This window comes from Nelumbo nucifera, chromosome 1, assembly GCF_055504915.1.
Source record: "Nelumbo nucifera cultivar China Antique chromosome 1, China Antique-T2T, whole genome shotgun sequence".
Taxonomy (NCBI): Eukaryota; Viridiplantae; Streptophyta; class Magnoliopsida; order Proteales; family Nelumbonaceae; genus Nelumbo; species Nelumbo nucifera.
Genome location: NC_142649.1, coordinates 213,817,651 through 213,835,955, shown reverse-complemented (window position 1 = coordinate 213,835,955; position 18,305 = coordinate 213,817,651). Strand labels below are relative to the sequence as shown.

Here is an 18,305-nt window from a genome sequence, read left to right as displayed (position 1 = left end):
TCATCCAATATCGTAAGAGATGCAGGTTCATCATCTAAACTGAATTCAATATGTGTCGGTCTCAAACTACTCTCCACCTTTTTTTAATGACGTTTCTGTAGTTCCGGTGCTACGAAAAATTGAAATGAAATGATTTTTATTTGATGCAGCAAACTTTTTTTCCTTACTAGTATTACATATACATTACGTAGTGATTAAGGGGTGGGGGCAGATTAGAGGTCCACTGATTAAGGGGAGGAGCGATTAAGCGTAGTCATAAATATTGCGACGGAAATAAGGGTGAGAGGTTGATCTGCAAGCTTACATCCTTCAATACTTTTAACAGAGAGAGATGTTTACGAGAGACAAATTGAAGAACAAGAGAAGAAGAATAACATACAGAAGAATGAAGTAGAAAAGGGTGAAGAATTGTGTAGCCATGTTTTTTAAAAGGTTGGAGATTTGAACCATCAAGAGAAAAAACCAAATACAGAGCCATGGAGATACGCACGTTAGGGAGTGGAGACTAGAGAGACCGATCAATGGAAGAACATATTCACGTCACGGGAATGAGGGTCTGGAATCGGAATGGGAATGGGCCATTCTGATTCCAACTGTTTGGTTGGGCAGAATTGGAATCCCATTCCCATTCCTGGTGGAATGGCCATTCCCTCTCCCTCCCTTGGAAATGAAATTTCATTCCAGCTGATTTCAATTTCCATTCTGATTCTTACCTGAACCAAACATATTCCAATTCTGACTGTGAACCAAACAGACCCATAGTAAATTGACCAGAAAACTTGAACTAATGCGGCTCAAGATCTTCCTTGCTAACCTGGGAATTTTCTCATACACTTCGGGAAGGGAACAGATGTGCAGACTTCCTTGCTAATCTGGGAATTATGAAAAAAAGTAGACATGTGTTTCACTCTTCTCAGGATCTTCCTCGGGACCTCATGAATTTCATCAAGGAAGACTATATTCGGCTCCCAGTGCTTCAGTTAGAGTGATGCTTTATCTGATTTGTGCATTTTTGTTTGCTTCGTTTTTTTAAAATGCTCTTGGTGTAAGGCAAGCTATGTCCTCCCCTGTAATTCAATTTCCTTTTGATAATGGCTGATCAATAAAATTCTTATGTGGCTGCCCCTCCACCTGGAGTAAATCTCACATGGACTAGTCCATCTGAAGGCTCACAGACCATTAACGCTAGCTGTAACATGGTGATTTTTGAGCACCAAGGTTCTAGATCCCAACAACTGAAACTAGTAGAAATATCGATCAATCACTTTATTTATTCCAAGCCAACCTCTTATTGGTCTATACATCCACTGACTCAATGTTGGAATGAATAACAACTCTGATAGAAGATCTCCATAGTGAGGGGGAACTCTTTATTGTATGGAGGATGAGGTAGCATACTATGGTCTACATTTACTCCCTAACCATAATTTACACATGTTGAAAGCATGCGTATTAAGACTCCTTTTCTAATGCCCTAATGGCAATCTATTTTCCGGTCGTGAGGCCATCCAAACTCCTCCAAGAATGCCAAGAGAACTCCATTCGTCCAGCCAAATCCCGTCTGCACCACATTATACCACAAAGGAACGTCTATCAGTACTACTAACAACATTCTTTTACAAATTGCATGCTTAACCACCAACACAAGTTGCATAAATTTTGATCCTAGCAAGGGTAGGATGATTATCAAGACAAGTGGCCAAGTGAATTCAGTGCTTACCTGAGGTACATATTCACCGCCCCCTCCAATCTTGCCACAAGCTTCCACATCATATTTTTCATGTATTGTGCCTGTCTTTTTGTAAGCAGCATAACTGGTTCTAATCCACCTAACAGCAATGTCTTCTGCCAATGACATTGCTTCCTTTGACCCAGACCTTAACAGCCCTTCAACAATCATGTGTTGAAGCGGGGCCCAACCATTTGGAAAGTCCCTGTGATCTTTATTTTATCAGAACAATTGATAAAGAAATCAAAGCATATTCCAAATTAACAATACATCATTAAGACTCACTAACCATTGCTGCCCTGACTCTGTTAAGGATGTAGCAATTCCAGCAGCACGAAGCAACCCTGAATCCTGGAAGCTTTTCATTACCTTCTTCACCATTGGACCATCTTACACATGTAGACATGGAAAAAATCATAGAAGAATTCAGCTTGTCGAACATATTTTCTTCATAAATTTGTGCTAGTGCTAGATATGGAGGGAACTGAAGAATTTTTCTTTAGGGAGGAGGGGGTTATGGACATATATAGAAGGGTCTACATGTGCTTTTAGCCACTTAAAAACTTGATTCAGGTTAATATTAGTAATGAAAATGATCTCAGAAAATCACACCTGAATTAAACAACTCAATCCACAATGGCATGAAATTTGATGCAAAAATTTTCTCATTCTGGTTTTGAGCTCCCCACCTGTGAACTGTCTGAAATTATTGAAAGGAAGAAAATCAGGAAAAATAAAGAACTTTTAAGGCCATGTTTGGGAGTGCTTATGAAAAAAAAAATATTGGGCATTTGGTAGTCTTTTCCACCAATAAGCATTTAAATAAGCATTTGTGACTACTTGGTCCTTCATTTGCTTTCAAATTTTCAAAATATACCCTCATTGAAGGACTTTTAGTAAATTACTTTTATAAAAAACACTTTTACGAAAAGTACTTTTATAAAATTCAACTACGGATAATTTTATAATTGGTATTTTAAAGTTCAACTAGGGATAATTTTGGAAGAAAAAAATTGAACAAGTGCTTATTGTATAAGCACTTAAAAAAAGCTGGAAATTTGGGCTTAAAAAAATAAGCACTTATTCCGGGCTTATTTCCCAAACACCAATAAGTGCTTAATGGTGTGGTCCCAGCCCAAATAAGCACTTATTTTTAAGCACTCCCAAACATGGCCTAAGTTCAGATATTTCTTGTCAAACTCTACATCTAAATCTACCACTTTACCTCACATGTATGGCTACTCGTAAGCCGGTAATCAAGCCATTGGCCCATCTTGGCATTCCAAAAGATTGAACCTATTGCCTTTTTTCTTGCTTGGGAAGCTTCCAAGAAGACTTCTGCGGTGTGTTCTTCCCCAACAATTCTTGCCAGGAAAGCTATGTCAAGCTCCATCTGAGATTAAGAGATTCATCTACTCTTGTCATGTTCAATGCAGACAGATACTGTTCAACTTAGAGACTAATCTCTAAATCAAAGCCATTATAATAAATACTCTCAGATCCTCACCTTGAGTATGTATGCATTCAAATCCACAGGTAAAATTGATGTTGTCGCCAATGTTGTAAGATCAGATGGATCCCTGTAAATAACATACTGAGACTCAACAATTCATGAATTCACATTGATATGAATTATTAAATTGTAATGAACAAAATCTGACATTTTCTGGAAGACTTGTAAATAACCCAGTCACATTCTGCACTCGTGGTATTTGACAAGTCTATGACAGGAAAAGTTTACAGTTTTTGAGTTTACCTCAGAGATCTTTTTGGTCTACTTATTTCTAATAGGATTGGTAATGCATATTTAGGATTGATTTAAGAGTTAGTGTCCTTATGGTTTTGAAGGGGATTGTCTTGGTTTTGAAGCAATTACGAGTCTGTTCCTGATCACTTTCCAAGTTGGAATCAGAGTAGTAAAGAGATATCAAGCGCTACTATAGGGTCCTAATAAATAAAACTTAAAATAGCTTGTTCGATGAATAAAAGTTCCATTTAGTGAACTCTGGTCGTAATTTGATAAATAAAAGTTTGGTTTGGTAAACTTTGGTTGTAGCCAGATACTGTTGTAATTGTTCTAACAGTAAAATTTCTTCCCTTTCTTCCTAATTCTGAAGTGCTTTATTGATGGAATCAAATTATTTCTTTAGTGGATAAGAAGCACTCCACTTGCTTCACCATCTCTATTCTCCAACAAAATCTAAGATAACTCAGATCAAGATAAATATTAGTTGGATGATTCATTTACACTTTTTCTTTTTTTTGCCTTTCATCTGGTTATCAAGTAATAAATGAATCATCATACCTCTTTTGATCTATAACTCATATTAAGAGGTTTAATATCATATAGTCCTGTTAAATGAACTCATCTGCCATATCCACTCATAATGTAATAATATCATATAGTCCTGAACAATGTCTTAGGTTTCTTAGTAACAAGGATCAAAATATTGATACGCCCGATACGCCCGGTACATATCAATAAGACCAATACTCTTGCTTTTCTTTTTTATTTTATCAGAATGATAGGGATGCCTTCTATCATTCCAAACCTTCAAAACCCCCCAACCCTGTGTGTATCAGTGTATTCATGTGTCTCCGTGATCAAGCTATACAGACACAATACGGGCATATCATATCAATATTTTGATCCTTGCTTCAAAGACAAAGCAATAAGTATGCCTTTTACTGTATCTCTAATAATAAAAATAAGACAATAAGACAGCATCCTAGATCTAAGTTGCCATTGGTGCATTATACATCAACATACAGAAAACGTGATTTTTGGTACTGCAGAAAACAAATTAATTCCACAATGGAAAGTGATAAATGAATGTCACCTCATCCATCTAGTACTAAAATCCCACCCAGATTCAGCTGTTGATGCAACCTGGCGGTAAAACTGTTCTTTCTCTGATGCATTCAAGAGCTTGGAAGCAGATTCCTTGTCCTGAAAGAATGCAGTCAATACTAATTCATCAATTACATCGCTTTTAGGCATTTCTAAGTTAAATAAGCTGTAAAGAACCTACAATAGTTGAACTTTCTGGTCTGGGCTTGTTCCACATTGCATAGTACCGATTTAAAGTGTGAGTGCATGCTTGAGCATCTTGAATGGTCACCTTGTGTATGCCTGCAATTAGAAGAAACTCAGACTAGGCACAGTGTTTCTACAATGCAATCCAAACATTACACTTAATTTACAAAATTGACCAAACACATTGGAAGTCATGAAATTCAAACTAGTGAGAACGAAAAACTGATGCCATGGCACCTGAGTTCCAAAAGCCATGCTCCTTGACCAGTGAAGGAAGTGATTTCTTCACAAATTCCAGATCATTAGTCCTCAAGTATATGTCCAGCACCATTGAACTTAGAAGTGGAGGCTGGCTGCTCATAGTTCAAGCTTCAATTATGTCAGAATAAAGAGGAAATAAAGAATGACCCAACAGAATCCCAAGGAAAAAAGGTCGATAAGTACACGTATTCTAGGAGCTAAGCCAAATTATCAAGAGAGGATTGTTTATTTGCTCGGAGTTGAACACAAGAATATACTGCACATGAGCAATAAAGGTGTCTATAAGGATAGTCATGGATAAGGCTGTGATTGGGTCAGATTTTATCAAATTCAAATCCAAATACAATTTGTTTAAGCCAGGTCCAGATATCTGGTTATTTCCAAATCAAATTGAAGTGGAAATGCAATCCGTTTCTTAAATTGGATTGAATGCAGATTGACTTGACCATGATAGGATCCAATTAGTTTAGGTGGATGTAATATATATTGATAAATTTGGCAAAGACCTTTATATCCCTATTCAAGTATGCTAATATTTTAGTATTTTGGAATTACAAATCAATAAACAGACTAAACTTTCACCTATTGGGAAATTATAACAATTGAGTTTTGAAAAACTCGAACATTTGAAAGAAGTTTTGTAGTGATTCAAGCACTCCTGCCAATGGCCATACACTTGAAACAAGATAGAATGGGACACTCACTGCCAACAATACATTTGAAACCAAGAAATAAAAGAAGCTACTCTTCATGCAAGGAGGATTGCAGCAAGCATGTTTTCTCTTTTTTCTTTTCTTTTTTTAGCTCTTTAGCATAGATTTGATGAGCCTTCGTTTTTCTTTTAATTTGAAATGGTAACTTTCATTAAAATAACAGTTAAATACAATAGTGTCAACCACTCAGAGCATGAGTGTTGACTCCATACAAATCTCAAATCTTATAATACAGCCCAAAATAAGCTTTCCCTGAGAGTCCACTACTATGCCAAATTGTCAGCCACAGAATTGGCTGATCTCCTTACCCATTTGAAAATTACTTCCACTTCCCTTGCTAGGCAAAGTATTTCCCTCATCTGTTGTCTAAGGGTCCATACACCCAAGCTTTTTTGTATTAGAAGTTTAGAGTCTCCCTCTACCTCAAGAGTTTTTATATCCCCATTGCTTGGCCAATCTCATACCTAGAAGTAGAGATATAACTTCAGCCCTTAAGGAATCTCCCAGACCTATTGGGCCAGAATAAAGTGCTTGCATCCTGCCCTCCCCATCCCTGAAAACTCTCCCAACTCCAGAGGGCTCCAGATCTGATGAGCCTTCATCACATCAGCCATCATGATATCCAGATAGGTCTGTACTTTTTATTTTATCTTTTCATTGATAATTAATCAGAAACTTTATTGAAATACTACTACTACTACTAACAACAACAACAATAGTTTAGAGTCCAAGGAAAATGAGGGCAATATACCCCCCCCCCCCCAATCAGCAGAAAAAAAAAAGACATGCCCACTGCCGCTCTGCCCTAGTAAGACAAAACCTCAAACCCCTAAATATAAGCAATAATATGGGGTTATCTAAAGGACCTAAACCTCCATTTCTCATCCATCCAGTTACAGTTACTGAATCTCCTTCCACCACAGGATTAGCATATCCCAATGAAACAGTCCAATCTTAGACCATTGAGCAAGTATAGAAGCTTGGCCCTTGTTAACTCTCCCCAACTAATAGGACCTGAGTAAACCATCAAAATTTCACTTTGATCATCCCTAAAAAAGCTACCAGTGTGGAATTAGGAAGTGGAAGAATCTAGGGTTTATTTCTTGCAACCCTCATCCTTTATGTCAAGGCTACCATCTATGAGCCTCCATGTCCCTAACAATATCATCCATGATGTATGTCAAAACTCATCCAAAGTCCAACATCAATGTACAACTCATCCAAACCTAATGAGATCATCTAGAAACAATCATTTTTTTTCTTTGATAGTTCAGTATTCCTGTACATCTTGATAGGATCTTACCGCTATTTCCCTGGGAAAAAGAAGAAAGTGGGGAAAAATAGGCTGTCAATATTTGAAAGAGGTTCAAGACCTCCCATGTTAACAAGATTAGTCGTTTTCCATCTAATCCTTGCTTCTGGTCTTCTCTTCTATAGTTTTTCCCAGTGATTTAAAGCCTAGGCGAACAGGCGAGGCGCATACTCGCCCAGGTCCTAGGTGCACGTGCACCTAGGCATGCGCCTGATGCGCCTTGTGCCTCAGCCCAAGCATGCCCCTATTTGCTAATGTTGTTTATTCATTCATTGCAATAAAATATCTTCTTAAAAGGCAATGAAAGTTATTAAATCATTATTTTTTATGTGAGAAATAAGAATTTCAGACCCTAACATAGATTTGTTTGGGCTTGCCTCGAGGGGCATGGTACAAAGGCGACTCATAGAATCAAGAATGCAATATGTTTTACATCACATTAGCTTCTTGGAGAAATGCAATTAAGGAGAAAAAGAGATAGTGGGTTTTACATGCTTGAAAATGCTTTATATGTTTGCTTTTATTTTTAAATTTTCATTTGAATACACTTTACATGTTATGCTTATGTATTTTAATTTTAGATAATAAGTTTTTTAAAACATTTATTTTAAAATTTAAGTTTATATTTTTTATTAACATTATGCTTAATATTTTTTGAATTTTTTTAATATTTTTTGGCATTTTCTTTTTAATTTTCTGACTTTTTTTATTTTTTAGCGTTTTTTTTGTAATTTGGGCCTTTCTTAAAAAGGCGTGCACCTTGCCTTGCGCCTTGCGCCTCAGGCAGCAGCAACTTTAGATCAAGAATGGAAATACAAGAACATCAGATCCTGATTATTTAGTAATTAATAGGCTTTTACTTTACTAACAACCATTAAAGTAATCAGAAAATAAAACTGGAAATAAATGAAATCATATTTGACACCATTTCTCGTTTGACATGAGGAGGGTGTCTCTGCACAGAGACAGCAGAAAGAACCTCCATTAAGACAAAACAGAACAAACATCTAAACCATCTATCATACAGTTCTGTGACAAGTGAAATTAAATTAAAAAAGAAATAGTAACTGACAACTGACAACTGACAACTGACAACTGAATAACCGGATTTAATAGGCAAAAACAAGATCAGGAATAGTAACTGACAACTGAATAATAACACCAACATCCTCTGAGGCTAGGATGCATCAAATACAATGAAAAAAAAAGGATACAAAAGATGTAACATTACCTCCTGTTGTTATAGTAGGCCCTTGCACCATTTAAGACGTAACCATATTTATCTATGAGGGAAATAAGATTCTGAACAACTCCCTTTGCAGTCTGATGCATTTTGCTTGCTAACAAGCCCCTGCAAGACAAGTGTGTTTAATCAGACAGGTTTTGCAATGGAAAACTTTAATAACCAATGTTGATTAAGGAAACAAATTAAGATTGTTAAACTGTCAACAAAAAAGTACTATGCTGAAACAAGTTCTTCCATAATAGAGACGAAGCTGATCAGAAAACCAAGCTAAAACTAAAATTTGCCACGATAATTTTTTTTTTTGATCAATAACACTTTCATTAAATCATCAGTAGAAAATTTACAAGTGGAAGACAAACACACTTATCTTCCAAGAGCCACAAAGAGCTTCAAGAAAGGAGAAAGGAAAAAAAGACACTAACGTTACAGCTTAGCCCAAAACAGTGAATCCCTTTCTGCCCCTTGTTTAGCTAAACCGTCAGCTAGGGAATTAGCCGATCTTTTAATCCAATATGTCTTAACTTCCATCTCCCGCACCAGCCACTTGAATTTCCTCCTCTCATTATTGTACTTCCATAAACCATTTTGATCTTTAGTCAGCCACCTTATCACCACCTCTGAATCCCCTTCAATTATGAGTTTCTTGATGTTCAATTTCTTAGCTTTCCGGACTCCTTCCATAACTGCAAAGATCTCAGCTCTAAGGGAATCGCGCACTCCAATTGGGCCTAAGAACATGGCAGAGATGACCCCATTTTTATCCCTAAAAACACCCCCAATCCCTGATTGTCCCGGATTTCCCCTACTACACCCATCAAAGTTTAATTTCAAGAATCCACTAGGTGGGGGGGTCCAAGCCACACTCATTACTGATTTGGTCTGTGTGCAATTTGCAATTTCACCCCGCTTCCTCAACATTTCATCCACAGTGTAATCTGTAAATAGTTCCAAAGATTTCAGTCACTGTACCGCCCTAATATGTATGATAGCCCTCAGATCTGCTACTCCTCTCTGAGTTTCTAAGAATATCCTAGAGTTTCTTTCTTCCCACAGTGTCCAACATACTGCAGCCCTTAGTCCTCTCTACATTGTCCTTCCCCTTTTTATCCGCCACCTGAACAAGGAAGGGGAGAAAAGGCCCTGCAAGTCTGATGGAGGATTCCAGCTGCATCCAAATAAGGAGAAAGCCCAATCCCAAATTGACCTCGCAAAGTGGCAAGACACCAGTAGGTGAAAACCAGTCTCCCCATCCGCTTTACACAGAACACACCACTGAGGTGACAAGCAAGTATTGGGTCTCTTCTTTTGGAATAGATCACCGGTGTTGATTCTTTCTAGATAGGCTTCCCAACAAAAACTACCAACCCTAGAAGGTATTGCTCTGCACCAAACCTCACCAACAGGGAAGGGGGAAGGTAGGACTGGTGGACTGACTTAAGACTTTGAAAAACGAAGCACAAGAGAAAATGCCATTGGGAGTAAGTGTCCAAATTCTAGAATCCACCCTAGTGGGGTCTAAGACAACGTTATCAAGAAGTGCAATAAGGCTCAAAATACTGTTGAAGTCTGAATCCCTCAAGTCCCTTCTTAGACCCAAGTTCCACCCAATCCCAGAAGTGGAAGAGGACGGGGTGATGAAAGACGAGATCAGCTCATTTTTCAAATCAAAAAGAGCATACAAAGACGGAAACTGATCCTTTAGAGGGGCGCTCCCCACCCAGGTTTGTTCCCAAAATTTTATGGAGTTATCGGAATTCAAGTCATACCTGATATTAGGGAAGAAAACTGGTAGCAGGTCATGAATGGCTTTCCAAGGAGAATTGCTTGTGGTCCTAGCTCTGATTCCAGCATCCCATCCATTGTGCTCCAATCCATGTATACTTGCCACTATTCTAGCCCATAGCTTCTCCTTCTCCATAGGAAACCTCCACAACCACTTCCCCAACAGAGTCATATTCCTTCTCCTAATACTCCCAAGCCCCAAACCACCACAAGACTTATTCCTACACACTACCTCCCAGCTAACTCTATGATCCCCCTTCTCCTCTCCTGGCTTCCACAGGAAATCTCTCATTAGCTTCTCTAATCTGTTAGCAATCTTCACTGGGATTTTAAACACCGACAGGAAAAAGATGGGTAAGTTAGCAAGTGTGGCCTTAATTAGTGTAATTCTCTCACCAAGAGAGAGGTAGTTCTTTTTCCAGGATACCAGTCTTTTTTCAAACCTTTCCACCACCGGGTTCCAAAAACTCTCTCTCATGGGATTATCACCTAATGGCAACCCTAAGTAGTTCAAAGGCCACCCCGAAACTTCACACCCCAGCACTTCAGCACTCTCCCTGATCTCTCCCTCCTCCAAATTCACCCCCACTACACAGCTTTTCCCAAGGTTAACCTTCAAGTTGGACGTTTGCTCAAATAGTTGTATCACCGACTTCAAGTTCCTGATAAAGCTCACATTACCGCCTTCACAAAACAGAATCGTGTCATCAGCAAACTGTGAGTGAGGGGGGTTTCAACCCTCCCAACTCTCCAGCCTCTAATGAGCCCCCTAGAATCTGCTATGTGAATCAGTTTCCCCAAAACCTCCGCAATTAGAATGAACAAGAAAGGAGAAAGGGGGTCTCCTTGTCTTACACCCCTATTGGATGGAAAGAAATCTACCACTGTCCCATTCACTAGCACTGAATAATGACAATTCTGGACACAACCCATGATCCACTTACACCATCTAGCCCCAAACCCGAATTTAGTCAAAACTTTCCTCAAGAAATCCCAGTCCACCAAGTCATAAGCCTTTTCCAGGTCCAACTTAGAGACCACTCCCTTCTTCTTATCCCTCTTAAAGTTCTCCACACTCTCGTTAGCAATTAAAATCTTATCAGTAATTTGTCTTCCACTCACAAAAACTCCTTGATAGTGTGCGATGATATCTGACAGTACCTTCTTCAGCTTCAAAGACAACACTTTTGCAATGATCTTATACAAGCTATTAACCAAGCTAATTGGCCTAAAATCCTTCAGGTGGGATGCATCTTTCTTTTTTGGAATTAAGGCTATAAATGTAGAGTTCACACCCGGATTGACAATTCCTCTCCTGAAAAACTCCTAAAACACCCGCAAGAGATCATCTTTCAAGATATCCCAACAGTCCTGATAAAAAGCCATTGTGATCCCATCCGGCCCTGGAGCTTTTGTTTAATCCATAGAAAACACAACCTCCTTGATCTCTTCTAGATTAAAGCTTCTTTCCAACCTTCTCTTGTTCTCCACCCCTACATCTGGCCAATCCAAACCTTCTACCCACACCCTTCTACTCACAAGCCTTCTTAGAATAGATTTGAAGTGCTCCACACAGGCCCTGGCAATCTCCTCTTGTTGTACTAACTCAACTCCATCTACTACCAATTTGGAAATAAAGTTCTTCCTTCTCCTGCCATCTGCTAGAGAGTGAAAATACCTAGTGTTTCTGTCTCCTTCTTGCAGCAATTTACACCGAGATTTTTGCCTCCAGCTAATTTCCTCCTTGTGCAGGCAGTCCTCTAACTGTCTTCTCAAATCTCTCCTGAGATCATTGTCTTCCTCTCCAAATTCTCCCCTTTCTTCTTTAGAGTCAAGGCTTTCAATCTTATCCATCAGATCTCCCTTTCTTTCTTCTATCCTCCCGAACTCCATCAAATTCCACTCCTTGATTCTTGCTTTCAAGAATTGTAGTTTCTTATGGAATCTCATCCCCTCCCATTCCACCAGCGGGTTACACTCATGCCACTACTTCCTCACTTTGTTAGTAAACCCTAGATGAAGTAACCACATATTTTCAAATCTAAAGGGGGTAGGACCTCCACACCTTCTTTCCTTCTTACATAACACTATGGGCTAGTGATCCGAGGTCACCCTTGGGAGAGCTCTAGAAGCCAAAGTTCCCCAATGTTCTTCCCAATCCAAAGAGAACAGGAATCTATCCAGCTTAGAGCAAATGGGTCTAGATTGGAGATTTGACCATGTAAATGTCTTATGGGCTAGGGAAATCTCTTTAAGCTCAAAGGCATCCACAAAACTGTTAAACTTCCTCATGTTTTTTGTCACCCTCTGATTAACCTTATTGGACTCCTCCGAGAATCTGATCACATTGAAATCCCCACCCATGCACCAAGGTCCATCCCACAACCCTCTAACATCAGCCAATTCCTCCCACAACTCCTTTCTCTCTCTGTAGTCATTCGGTCCGTAAACATTTGTGAGCACCCACATATAATCATCCTCTTACTGCTTAAACTTCATGGAAATCGAGTACTTTCCGATCAACTCCTCCAGACCTTCAACCACATCCCTCTTCCACATTGTTACAATCCCCCCTGAAGCACCCCACGAGGGAGCAGCCACCTAGCTAATCCCCCTGGCTTTCCATACACTCCTTGCCCACTTGTCATTAAACTCCATTCTCTTAGACTCTTGCAACAACATAATGTCTGGGTCATACCGTCTTATTACCTCTTTTATTGTTGCTCTCTTCCTTGCACTCCCAATTCCCTTCATATTCCAACTAAGAATCTTCATTCCACTTCTTTTTAAAACCCCTTACCACTTACCCACTACTTTCCCCTTTCCTTCTATCTCCTTTTACCCCGAGCTTCTTGTCTCCTTCTACATCTCTCTTCAATCTCTCTACTTCACTCAATCTCCTCTTCTTTGTTTTGATCTTCTTCTTCCTCTTTTGTAAGCTTTCTTTCAACACATTCAAATCTTCCAGCCTACAACCCAACTTCCCTACAAATTCTGCTATCGTGTCTTCTCTCACCGAGTCCTCCACCCCTACCCTTCCTACAGAATCCCCTCCATCTCTATCCACCTGCCCTTTCTTCCTATCCTCTGGTCTCACCTCTGTTCTTTCCTCTCCATCCTTCCTCCCTTTCCTGTTACCTCCCTCCTTCACTGCTCTCTCCCTGTAATCCTCTCCATCTCTACCCTCATTCCTTTCCCTCCTCTCCACTAATCCCTCCCCTCTTCCTTCCTCCCCTTCCCTCCTCCAGATCAGCTTTCCTTCCACTTCCTTAAACACTCTTTCAATGATTTCCCACACTTTTTCACTCCTATACCTTCCTTCCCGCACCTTCCCACATTCCTTCCTTCCCCTCTCCCCCTCCTCGGAGAGGCCGCCTGCTAGCTCGATTGCATATTCATGGGCTACAGGACATGGAACAGAAACAAAATCTGGAACCAGAGGCATAGGAGACACATTAGTAGCACAAACCGAAATCACTTGGTTACCTGGGACTAATGGACAAGCTAGAAACGGACTATTCCCAGCCTCCCTCTCTTGTTCCGGAGGTTGGTAAACATTTATCTCCCTGAGTTGGTTGGGAAGTACTTTTGTCCTTTGGTCAACCTGGTGATCTTTCCACTCTACCCTTGGTTCACCCCTAGATGGTGTGTTCGTGCTCTGCTTCCGGTTCTCCCGGTTTGCCCCTTCTGATAATCCTTGCACACTCTGTGGTCTTGGGAATGAGTTAAGCCGATTACAATCTTCACCCTGAAATAAGCTTGCAATATTCCACTCATCCAAGTCCCCTCCAACACAACTACCTTCGTCGTTTACACTGCCCACGCTAGTACCATCAACAGAAAGGTCCTCCGATTCTTCATCGCCTTCACTGCACTACACCCAGCCTTCATTCTTCTCTTCCCTCTCTTCAGATCTTCCCCTAGCGTAACTTGGCTTCGGCCTCTCTGAGGAGCGTCGCAGGGGACTAGGCTCCTTCAGACTTCGTCAGGAAACCCACTGCAAAGCCTGCTTCTTCTCTGGTTTCCGGCGTTGCGCACATTTCCCCCCCTGTCTCACGACTGGGGATGATGATAGACCATTAACATCGTCTATCTTCGTCGAAACCCCAATCACGTGATTCTTTAAAGGCTCACACGTCTTTTTAACATACTGGGTCGGGCCCGCTGACCCGTTTGGGCCTTTAATAACACCACTAACATTCCGCATGGGCTTTGGCTTTGGCCCATTCTTAAACACCCGCGAGCTCACGTGACTTTTAAAAAGGTCACGCACGTCCAAGCCCGGGCTCGGTTTGGTTTTATCAGGTCTAGGTTCAGTTCTTCCCTGGACCAACCCCTTTTCCTTGTTCAAAAAAGTCAGATTGGCGCCGGTTACAACCTGTGCAAAAGACATGACACCCTCCAGACTGTTCACTGCTTCCACACGCGAAAATCCCACCCCCTGAATGCTACCTTTTTGTTTCTCCAGCATTTGTTTTTCCATTTTAGTGAAAATTCTTTTCTTGTTTGAATCATCCAACCCTTTCTTGCCACGCAGTTCTTCTTCTTCAACCTTCTCATCTCCCTCCCTACGAGCCTCTTTCCAGAGCACCGATTCAATGGATGAAGCCAGCCACACTGAGTAACATTGTCCTTCAACTAGCACCTCTATCTTCTGAGGAATCTCCTCAGGTTTTACTCCATTCAATAAAATGGAAGCTGAACAAAGGTCTCCCCAAAAGGCACCTCCTAGTGATCCTCCACACATCAAAGCAATGGCTTCAGCAGTTTCTTGCTTCCACAAGTGAAAGGGAAGGCCTAAGAGACGCACCAGCACTCTATCTTCAACAAAGAAATCTTTGGAGTTTGATCCCGGACACCATCTTGAAACTGTGAAATTTCCAAGTTTAGCTTGGATATTTAATGCCTCAACTTCTACTCTATTCTCAAGCAGATCCAGCAAAGCCTTGTCCTTCTCAAAAGGTGTTAAAATAAACGTGCTCTTCAACTTTAAACTTGCTGTTAACAGATCTGCAACTTTCCTCCAGTCTAGAATGTGAGCTGAAACTTTAACTATCAGTTTACTTTCCCAGTCACCTCTCTGTATGTTTTACTCCCATTCTGTATTTACCTGCCCCAGCTATCACTAAAAGAGTCTCTTGCTTATTATTGCTCACCAAACTATTAGAACTGCTTATCTTCCTTTTTTAACTGTTACTTCTCTTCTAGCACCCAAGCATTGCAGCAGTTCACATAAGGCGCCATGAACTGCCTTCCAGCCCTGACTCTTCCTTCCTTCTGGGAAGCAGACCATCTGCTCTCTACCCTTGCCAAAAAATTCTGTCAAGGAAATAAAATAACCTTTAAGGTTTCTCTTACACTCTACAACAGACATTCTTCCAGTTTCTGAGAGAAACTCTTTCCAACTATTTTGTTTGCCTTTGCACCTTCCACAAACTCCTTGAACCCTTCAATTACCCCCAAACCTTCTAACAACACCATCCCTCTCTTTGCTTCCCTGATTTTCAAGCTCAGCTGACATTTAATCTCAGTTCCTCAAATAGGAGCTCCTTAGTTTCAATCTTCAAAGCTTTTTTCCAATGGCCTACCTCCACAAATTCTCCCATCTTCAATTCTTCCCTTTTTCAGCCCTTTTTCAGCCAAGGAGGTAATGCGTCTCCCTAACAACGGCCTCTCTCTCTCTCTCTCTCTCTCTCTCCCACAAACTTCAAGTTGAAGTGATCATTTGATCCTAACAGTCTTGCTTATCACTTACTAATTTCCTGTAGATTTCTGTCTAGTGTTTGGGATTGTTTTCTTTCCCTCTTTGGTTGCAGGTGGGCTGCCCTAATCATTTATCAATCTTCCAAGAAGAAGAGGGAAGATGATGTAGAGGTAAAAATTGCCACAATAATACTTTAACAAGTCCTTTTAAGGGTGTAATATGTTCCAATTTTATGTAGAAAAGCATTACATTAAGGGTGCCACTAGAAGTAATTGATGCCATGGATTTCAGAATACAGAGGAGCCGGAACCTGTTTCAGCTTTGAAGGCTCCATGACATCACCAGCTAGAAGCATGTTTGGTGTTGTTAAAGTAATTCAGAAGTTTTTCAAGACAACTTATGCAACAAGTGTAGGCAAAGAGACGTGAAGCAATACAAGGTCTGAGTGCGGTATTTCCAATGTGTAATTTTGATGCTTGAGAACATTATCCCACCCAACCACATGGTCCCAGAGAGCATTTGTGGTTCATGGTCTTAATATTCCCAGCAAACTTTAAGTAACCAATATGACCATGAACCAATAAAAAGGATTGGGGGTAATCTAGAGCCTGAAGCCAAACAAATGAGATTACAACATTCAGTTGCGAAGTCTAAGGATATATGTGGTGTAGTCTGTATAAATTTTCAGGATATCCAAAATGACTTTGCTTGGAGCCAGAGAACAAAATAATAAATAAAAGAGATGCTGACGGAGAAGGGCAACGAACCTAATAACCCAGTAAGAATCCCAATAATAAACCTCTCGGAATCGAGATCCGGGAATGATGAACGGCGATGGAAGAGGCAAAAGAGTATGTAATTCTGGGCTCTCTTTCACGCCATCGGCGACCTTCCGGCTCAGATTCTTCCACAGAGAATGCACCTCTAATGCCCATGCCCTCACAACGGGGTTCTCAACCTTGGGCAAGAAGCCAGGCGGCTCTGGCATGAAATCGACGGGTTGGATGATCACCATGTCACTGCCTGCATCACCCAGATAGGAGGCTATGAAGCTCTGCAGATCCCGAGCGGAAACGGAACCGTTTGCTGACCTGGGTAGCTTATCAAAAGCCTCCTCCGTGGTTGAAAGGTTGAACTTTAAAGACAAATCGACGTAAAGCTTTGGATCGAAGTTGGAGTCGCCCAAAGAACGGAGAGCAGTCTCCTGTACGCGTTCGAGGAAGGAAATCAAAGGGATTGAGGGTTTAACGGGACCTGAATCGGAGTAGTTGCAGGGAGGGGAAGATTTGTGTACACTCAAGGTTAGCACTCCTGTGGTGAAGAAGCAGAAGCAAATGGTATAGAAAAGGAAGCGTCGATTTGGGTCTGAAAGTATTTTCGCCATCTTCGCGGCAAAAGGAACACTTCGGAGCTTCTTGCGACATAATATATAATAGGAGTTTGAACAAATTGATCTATTGACGAGGCGATCGTTGACGTTCCAAGGCATTCAGCAACGTTTTTCTTTTCTTGTTTTTTTTTTAATTCACTTCTCCCCTCTCTAGACTGTCGTCTCGACGGTTTTGCGAGAGTGAATGGCTCTGATCCAAAGTCAGCTGAGCTAACCGAACGAAAACGTCAAATTTTACCAGAAGAGAGAGAAAAAAATAAGAAGCGGGAGCAGGCGGCCGATGATGTGAAAATTGCAAATAACGAGGGGGGTTTTTTGACCTGTTGAACGTGAAAACAAACAGTCAAACACAAACCTTTGTCAAAAATACCAACAAAACAAAGAGCTAAAATTCTAGAAAGGAGTTGGGTTGAACCAACAAGGAAGTAAGGTATCTTCGCACACCATTTCGCGTGGCGTCGAAGGAAAAGATTACTTTGTCCGCGAAGTGTATAATTCGAAAAGCAAACAATTGGGGGTAGGACTCTGGAGCGTGATAAAGATAAACGACGACGACGTCCATTTCCATCGCCACCAGGTCCACCACCTTCTCGCAAAATCTTCCGACCTTCCAATAAAACATGCATATACACGAACACGATGCTTCCTATTTGTTTAACCTTTAAAATATTCCAATGATCTACCCTTTCGTTGGTCGCTAGCATTTTTTTCAACAAACAGTGAATCGTCGGAGACGCCATTCAATGTTCAAGAATGGTATGAATAGTCTGTTTGATTGGCAGAATCGATGCCAAACAAAAAACAAAGGAACCGTTCATATTTTGATGTTTGAATTTTAAACTATTTGCATATCTGAAATTGAGAGCGAACACTATACCCCACAATATTTTTTTTAAATTTTACTGCAAACCTACGATAATTCAATAATGGGTGGGTCAATTAAGAAGCTTCGCCTCACCAAACCTTAACGACCCATCCATTCTTTACACAAGTTTGACCGTAATTGTTATTTTATGGACTGGATTTGGGTCCAAAACATTGGGCGGGTTCAACCCAGCCCTGCAATTTTATATGGTTAGGTTTTGGATTTTAGGGCTTCAGACTGGGTTTGGGTCTAAAAGACTGGGCTTT

The 18,305-nt window shown here is 40.5% G+C and overlaps 1 protein-coding gene across 2 annotated transcripts; it reads right to left on the bottom strand.

The window, feature by feature from the left end:
- Window positions 1–1,242: 1,242 nt before the first annotated feature.
- TRE1 (trehalase 1) lies at window positions 1,243–17,748 on the bottom strand. Of its 2 annotated transcripts, XM_010269225.3 has the most exons (12): window positions 17,619–17,748; window positions 16,552–17,494; window positions 8,284–8,403; window positions 5,004–5,119; window positions 4,762–4,862; window positions 4,570–4,679; window positions 3,237–3,309; window positions 2,955–3,122; window positions 2,342–2,429; window positions 2,019–2,118; window positions 1,721–1,934; window positions 1,243–1,561 (listed from the first exon to the last, which is right to left on the bottom strand). In XM_010269225.3, the coding sequence occupies exons 2-12, from the start codon at window positions 17,271–17,273 to the stop codon at window positions 1,475–1,477; spliced, it is 1,899 nt and encodes a 632-aa protein (XP_010267527.1). In that variant the 5' UTR covers window positions 17,274–17,494; window positions 17,619–17,748; the 3' UTR covers window positions 1,243–1,474. The 2 variants fall into 2 exon arrangements, with proteins under 2 accessions (XP_010267527.1, XP_019054546.1); XM_019199001.2 differs by lacking the exon at window positions 17,619–17,748 and having other exon boundaries at window positions 16,552–17,536.
- Between the last annotated feature and the right edge of the window lie 557 nt (window positions 17,749–18,305).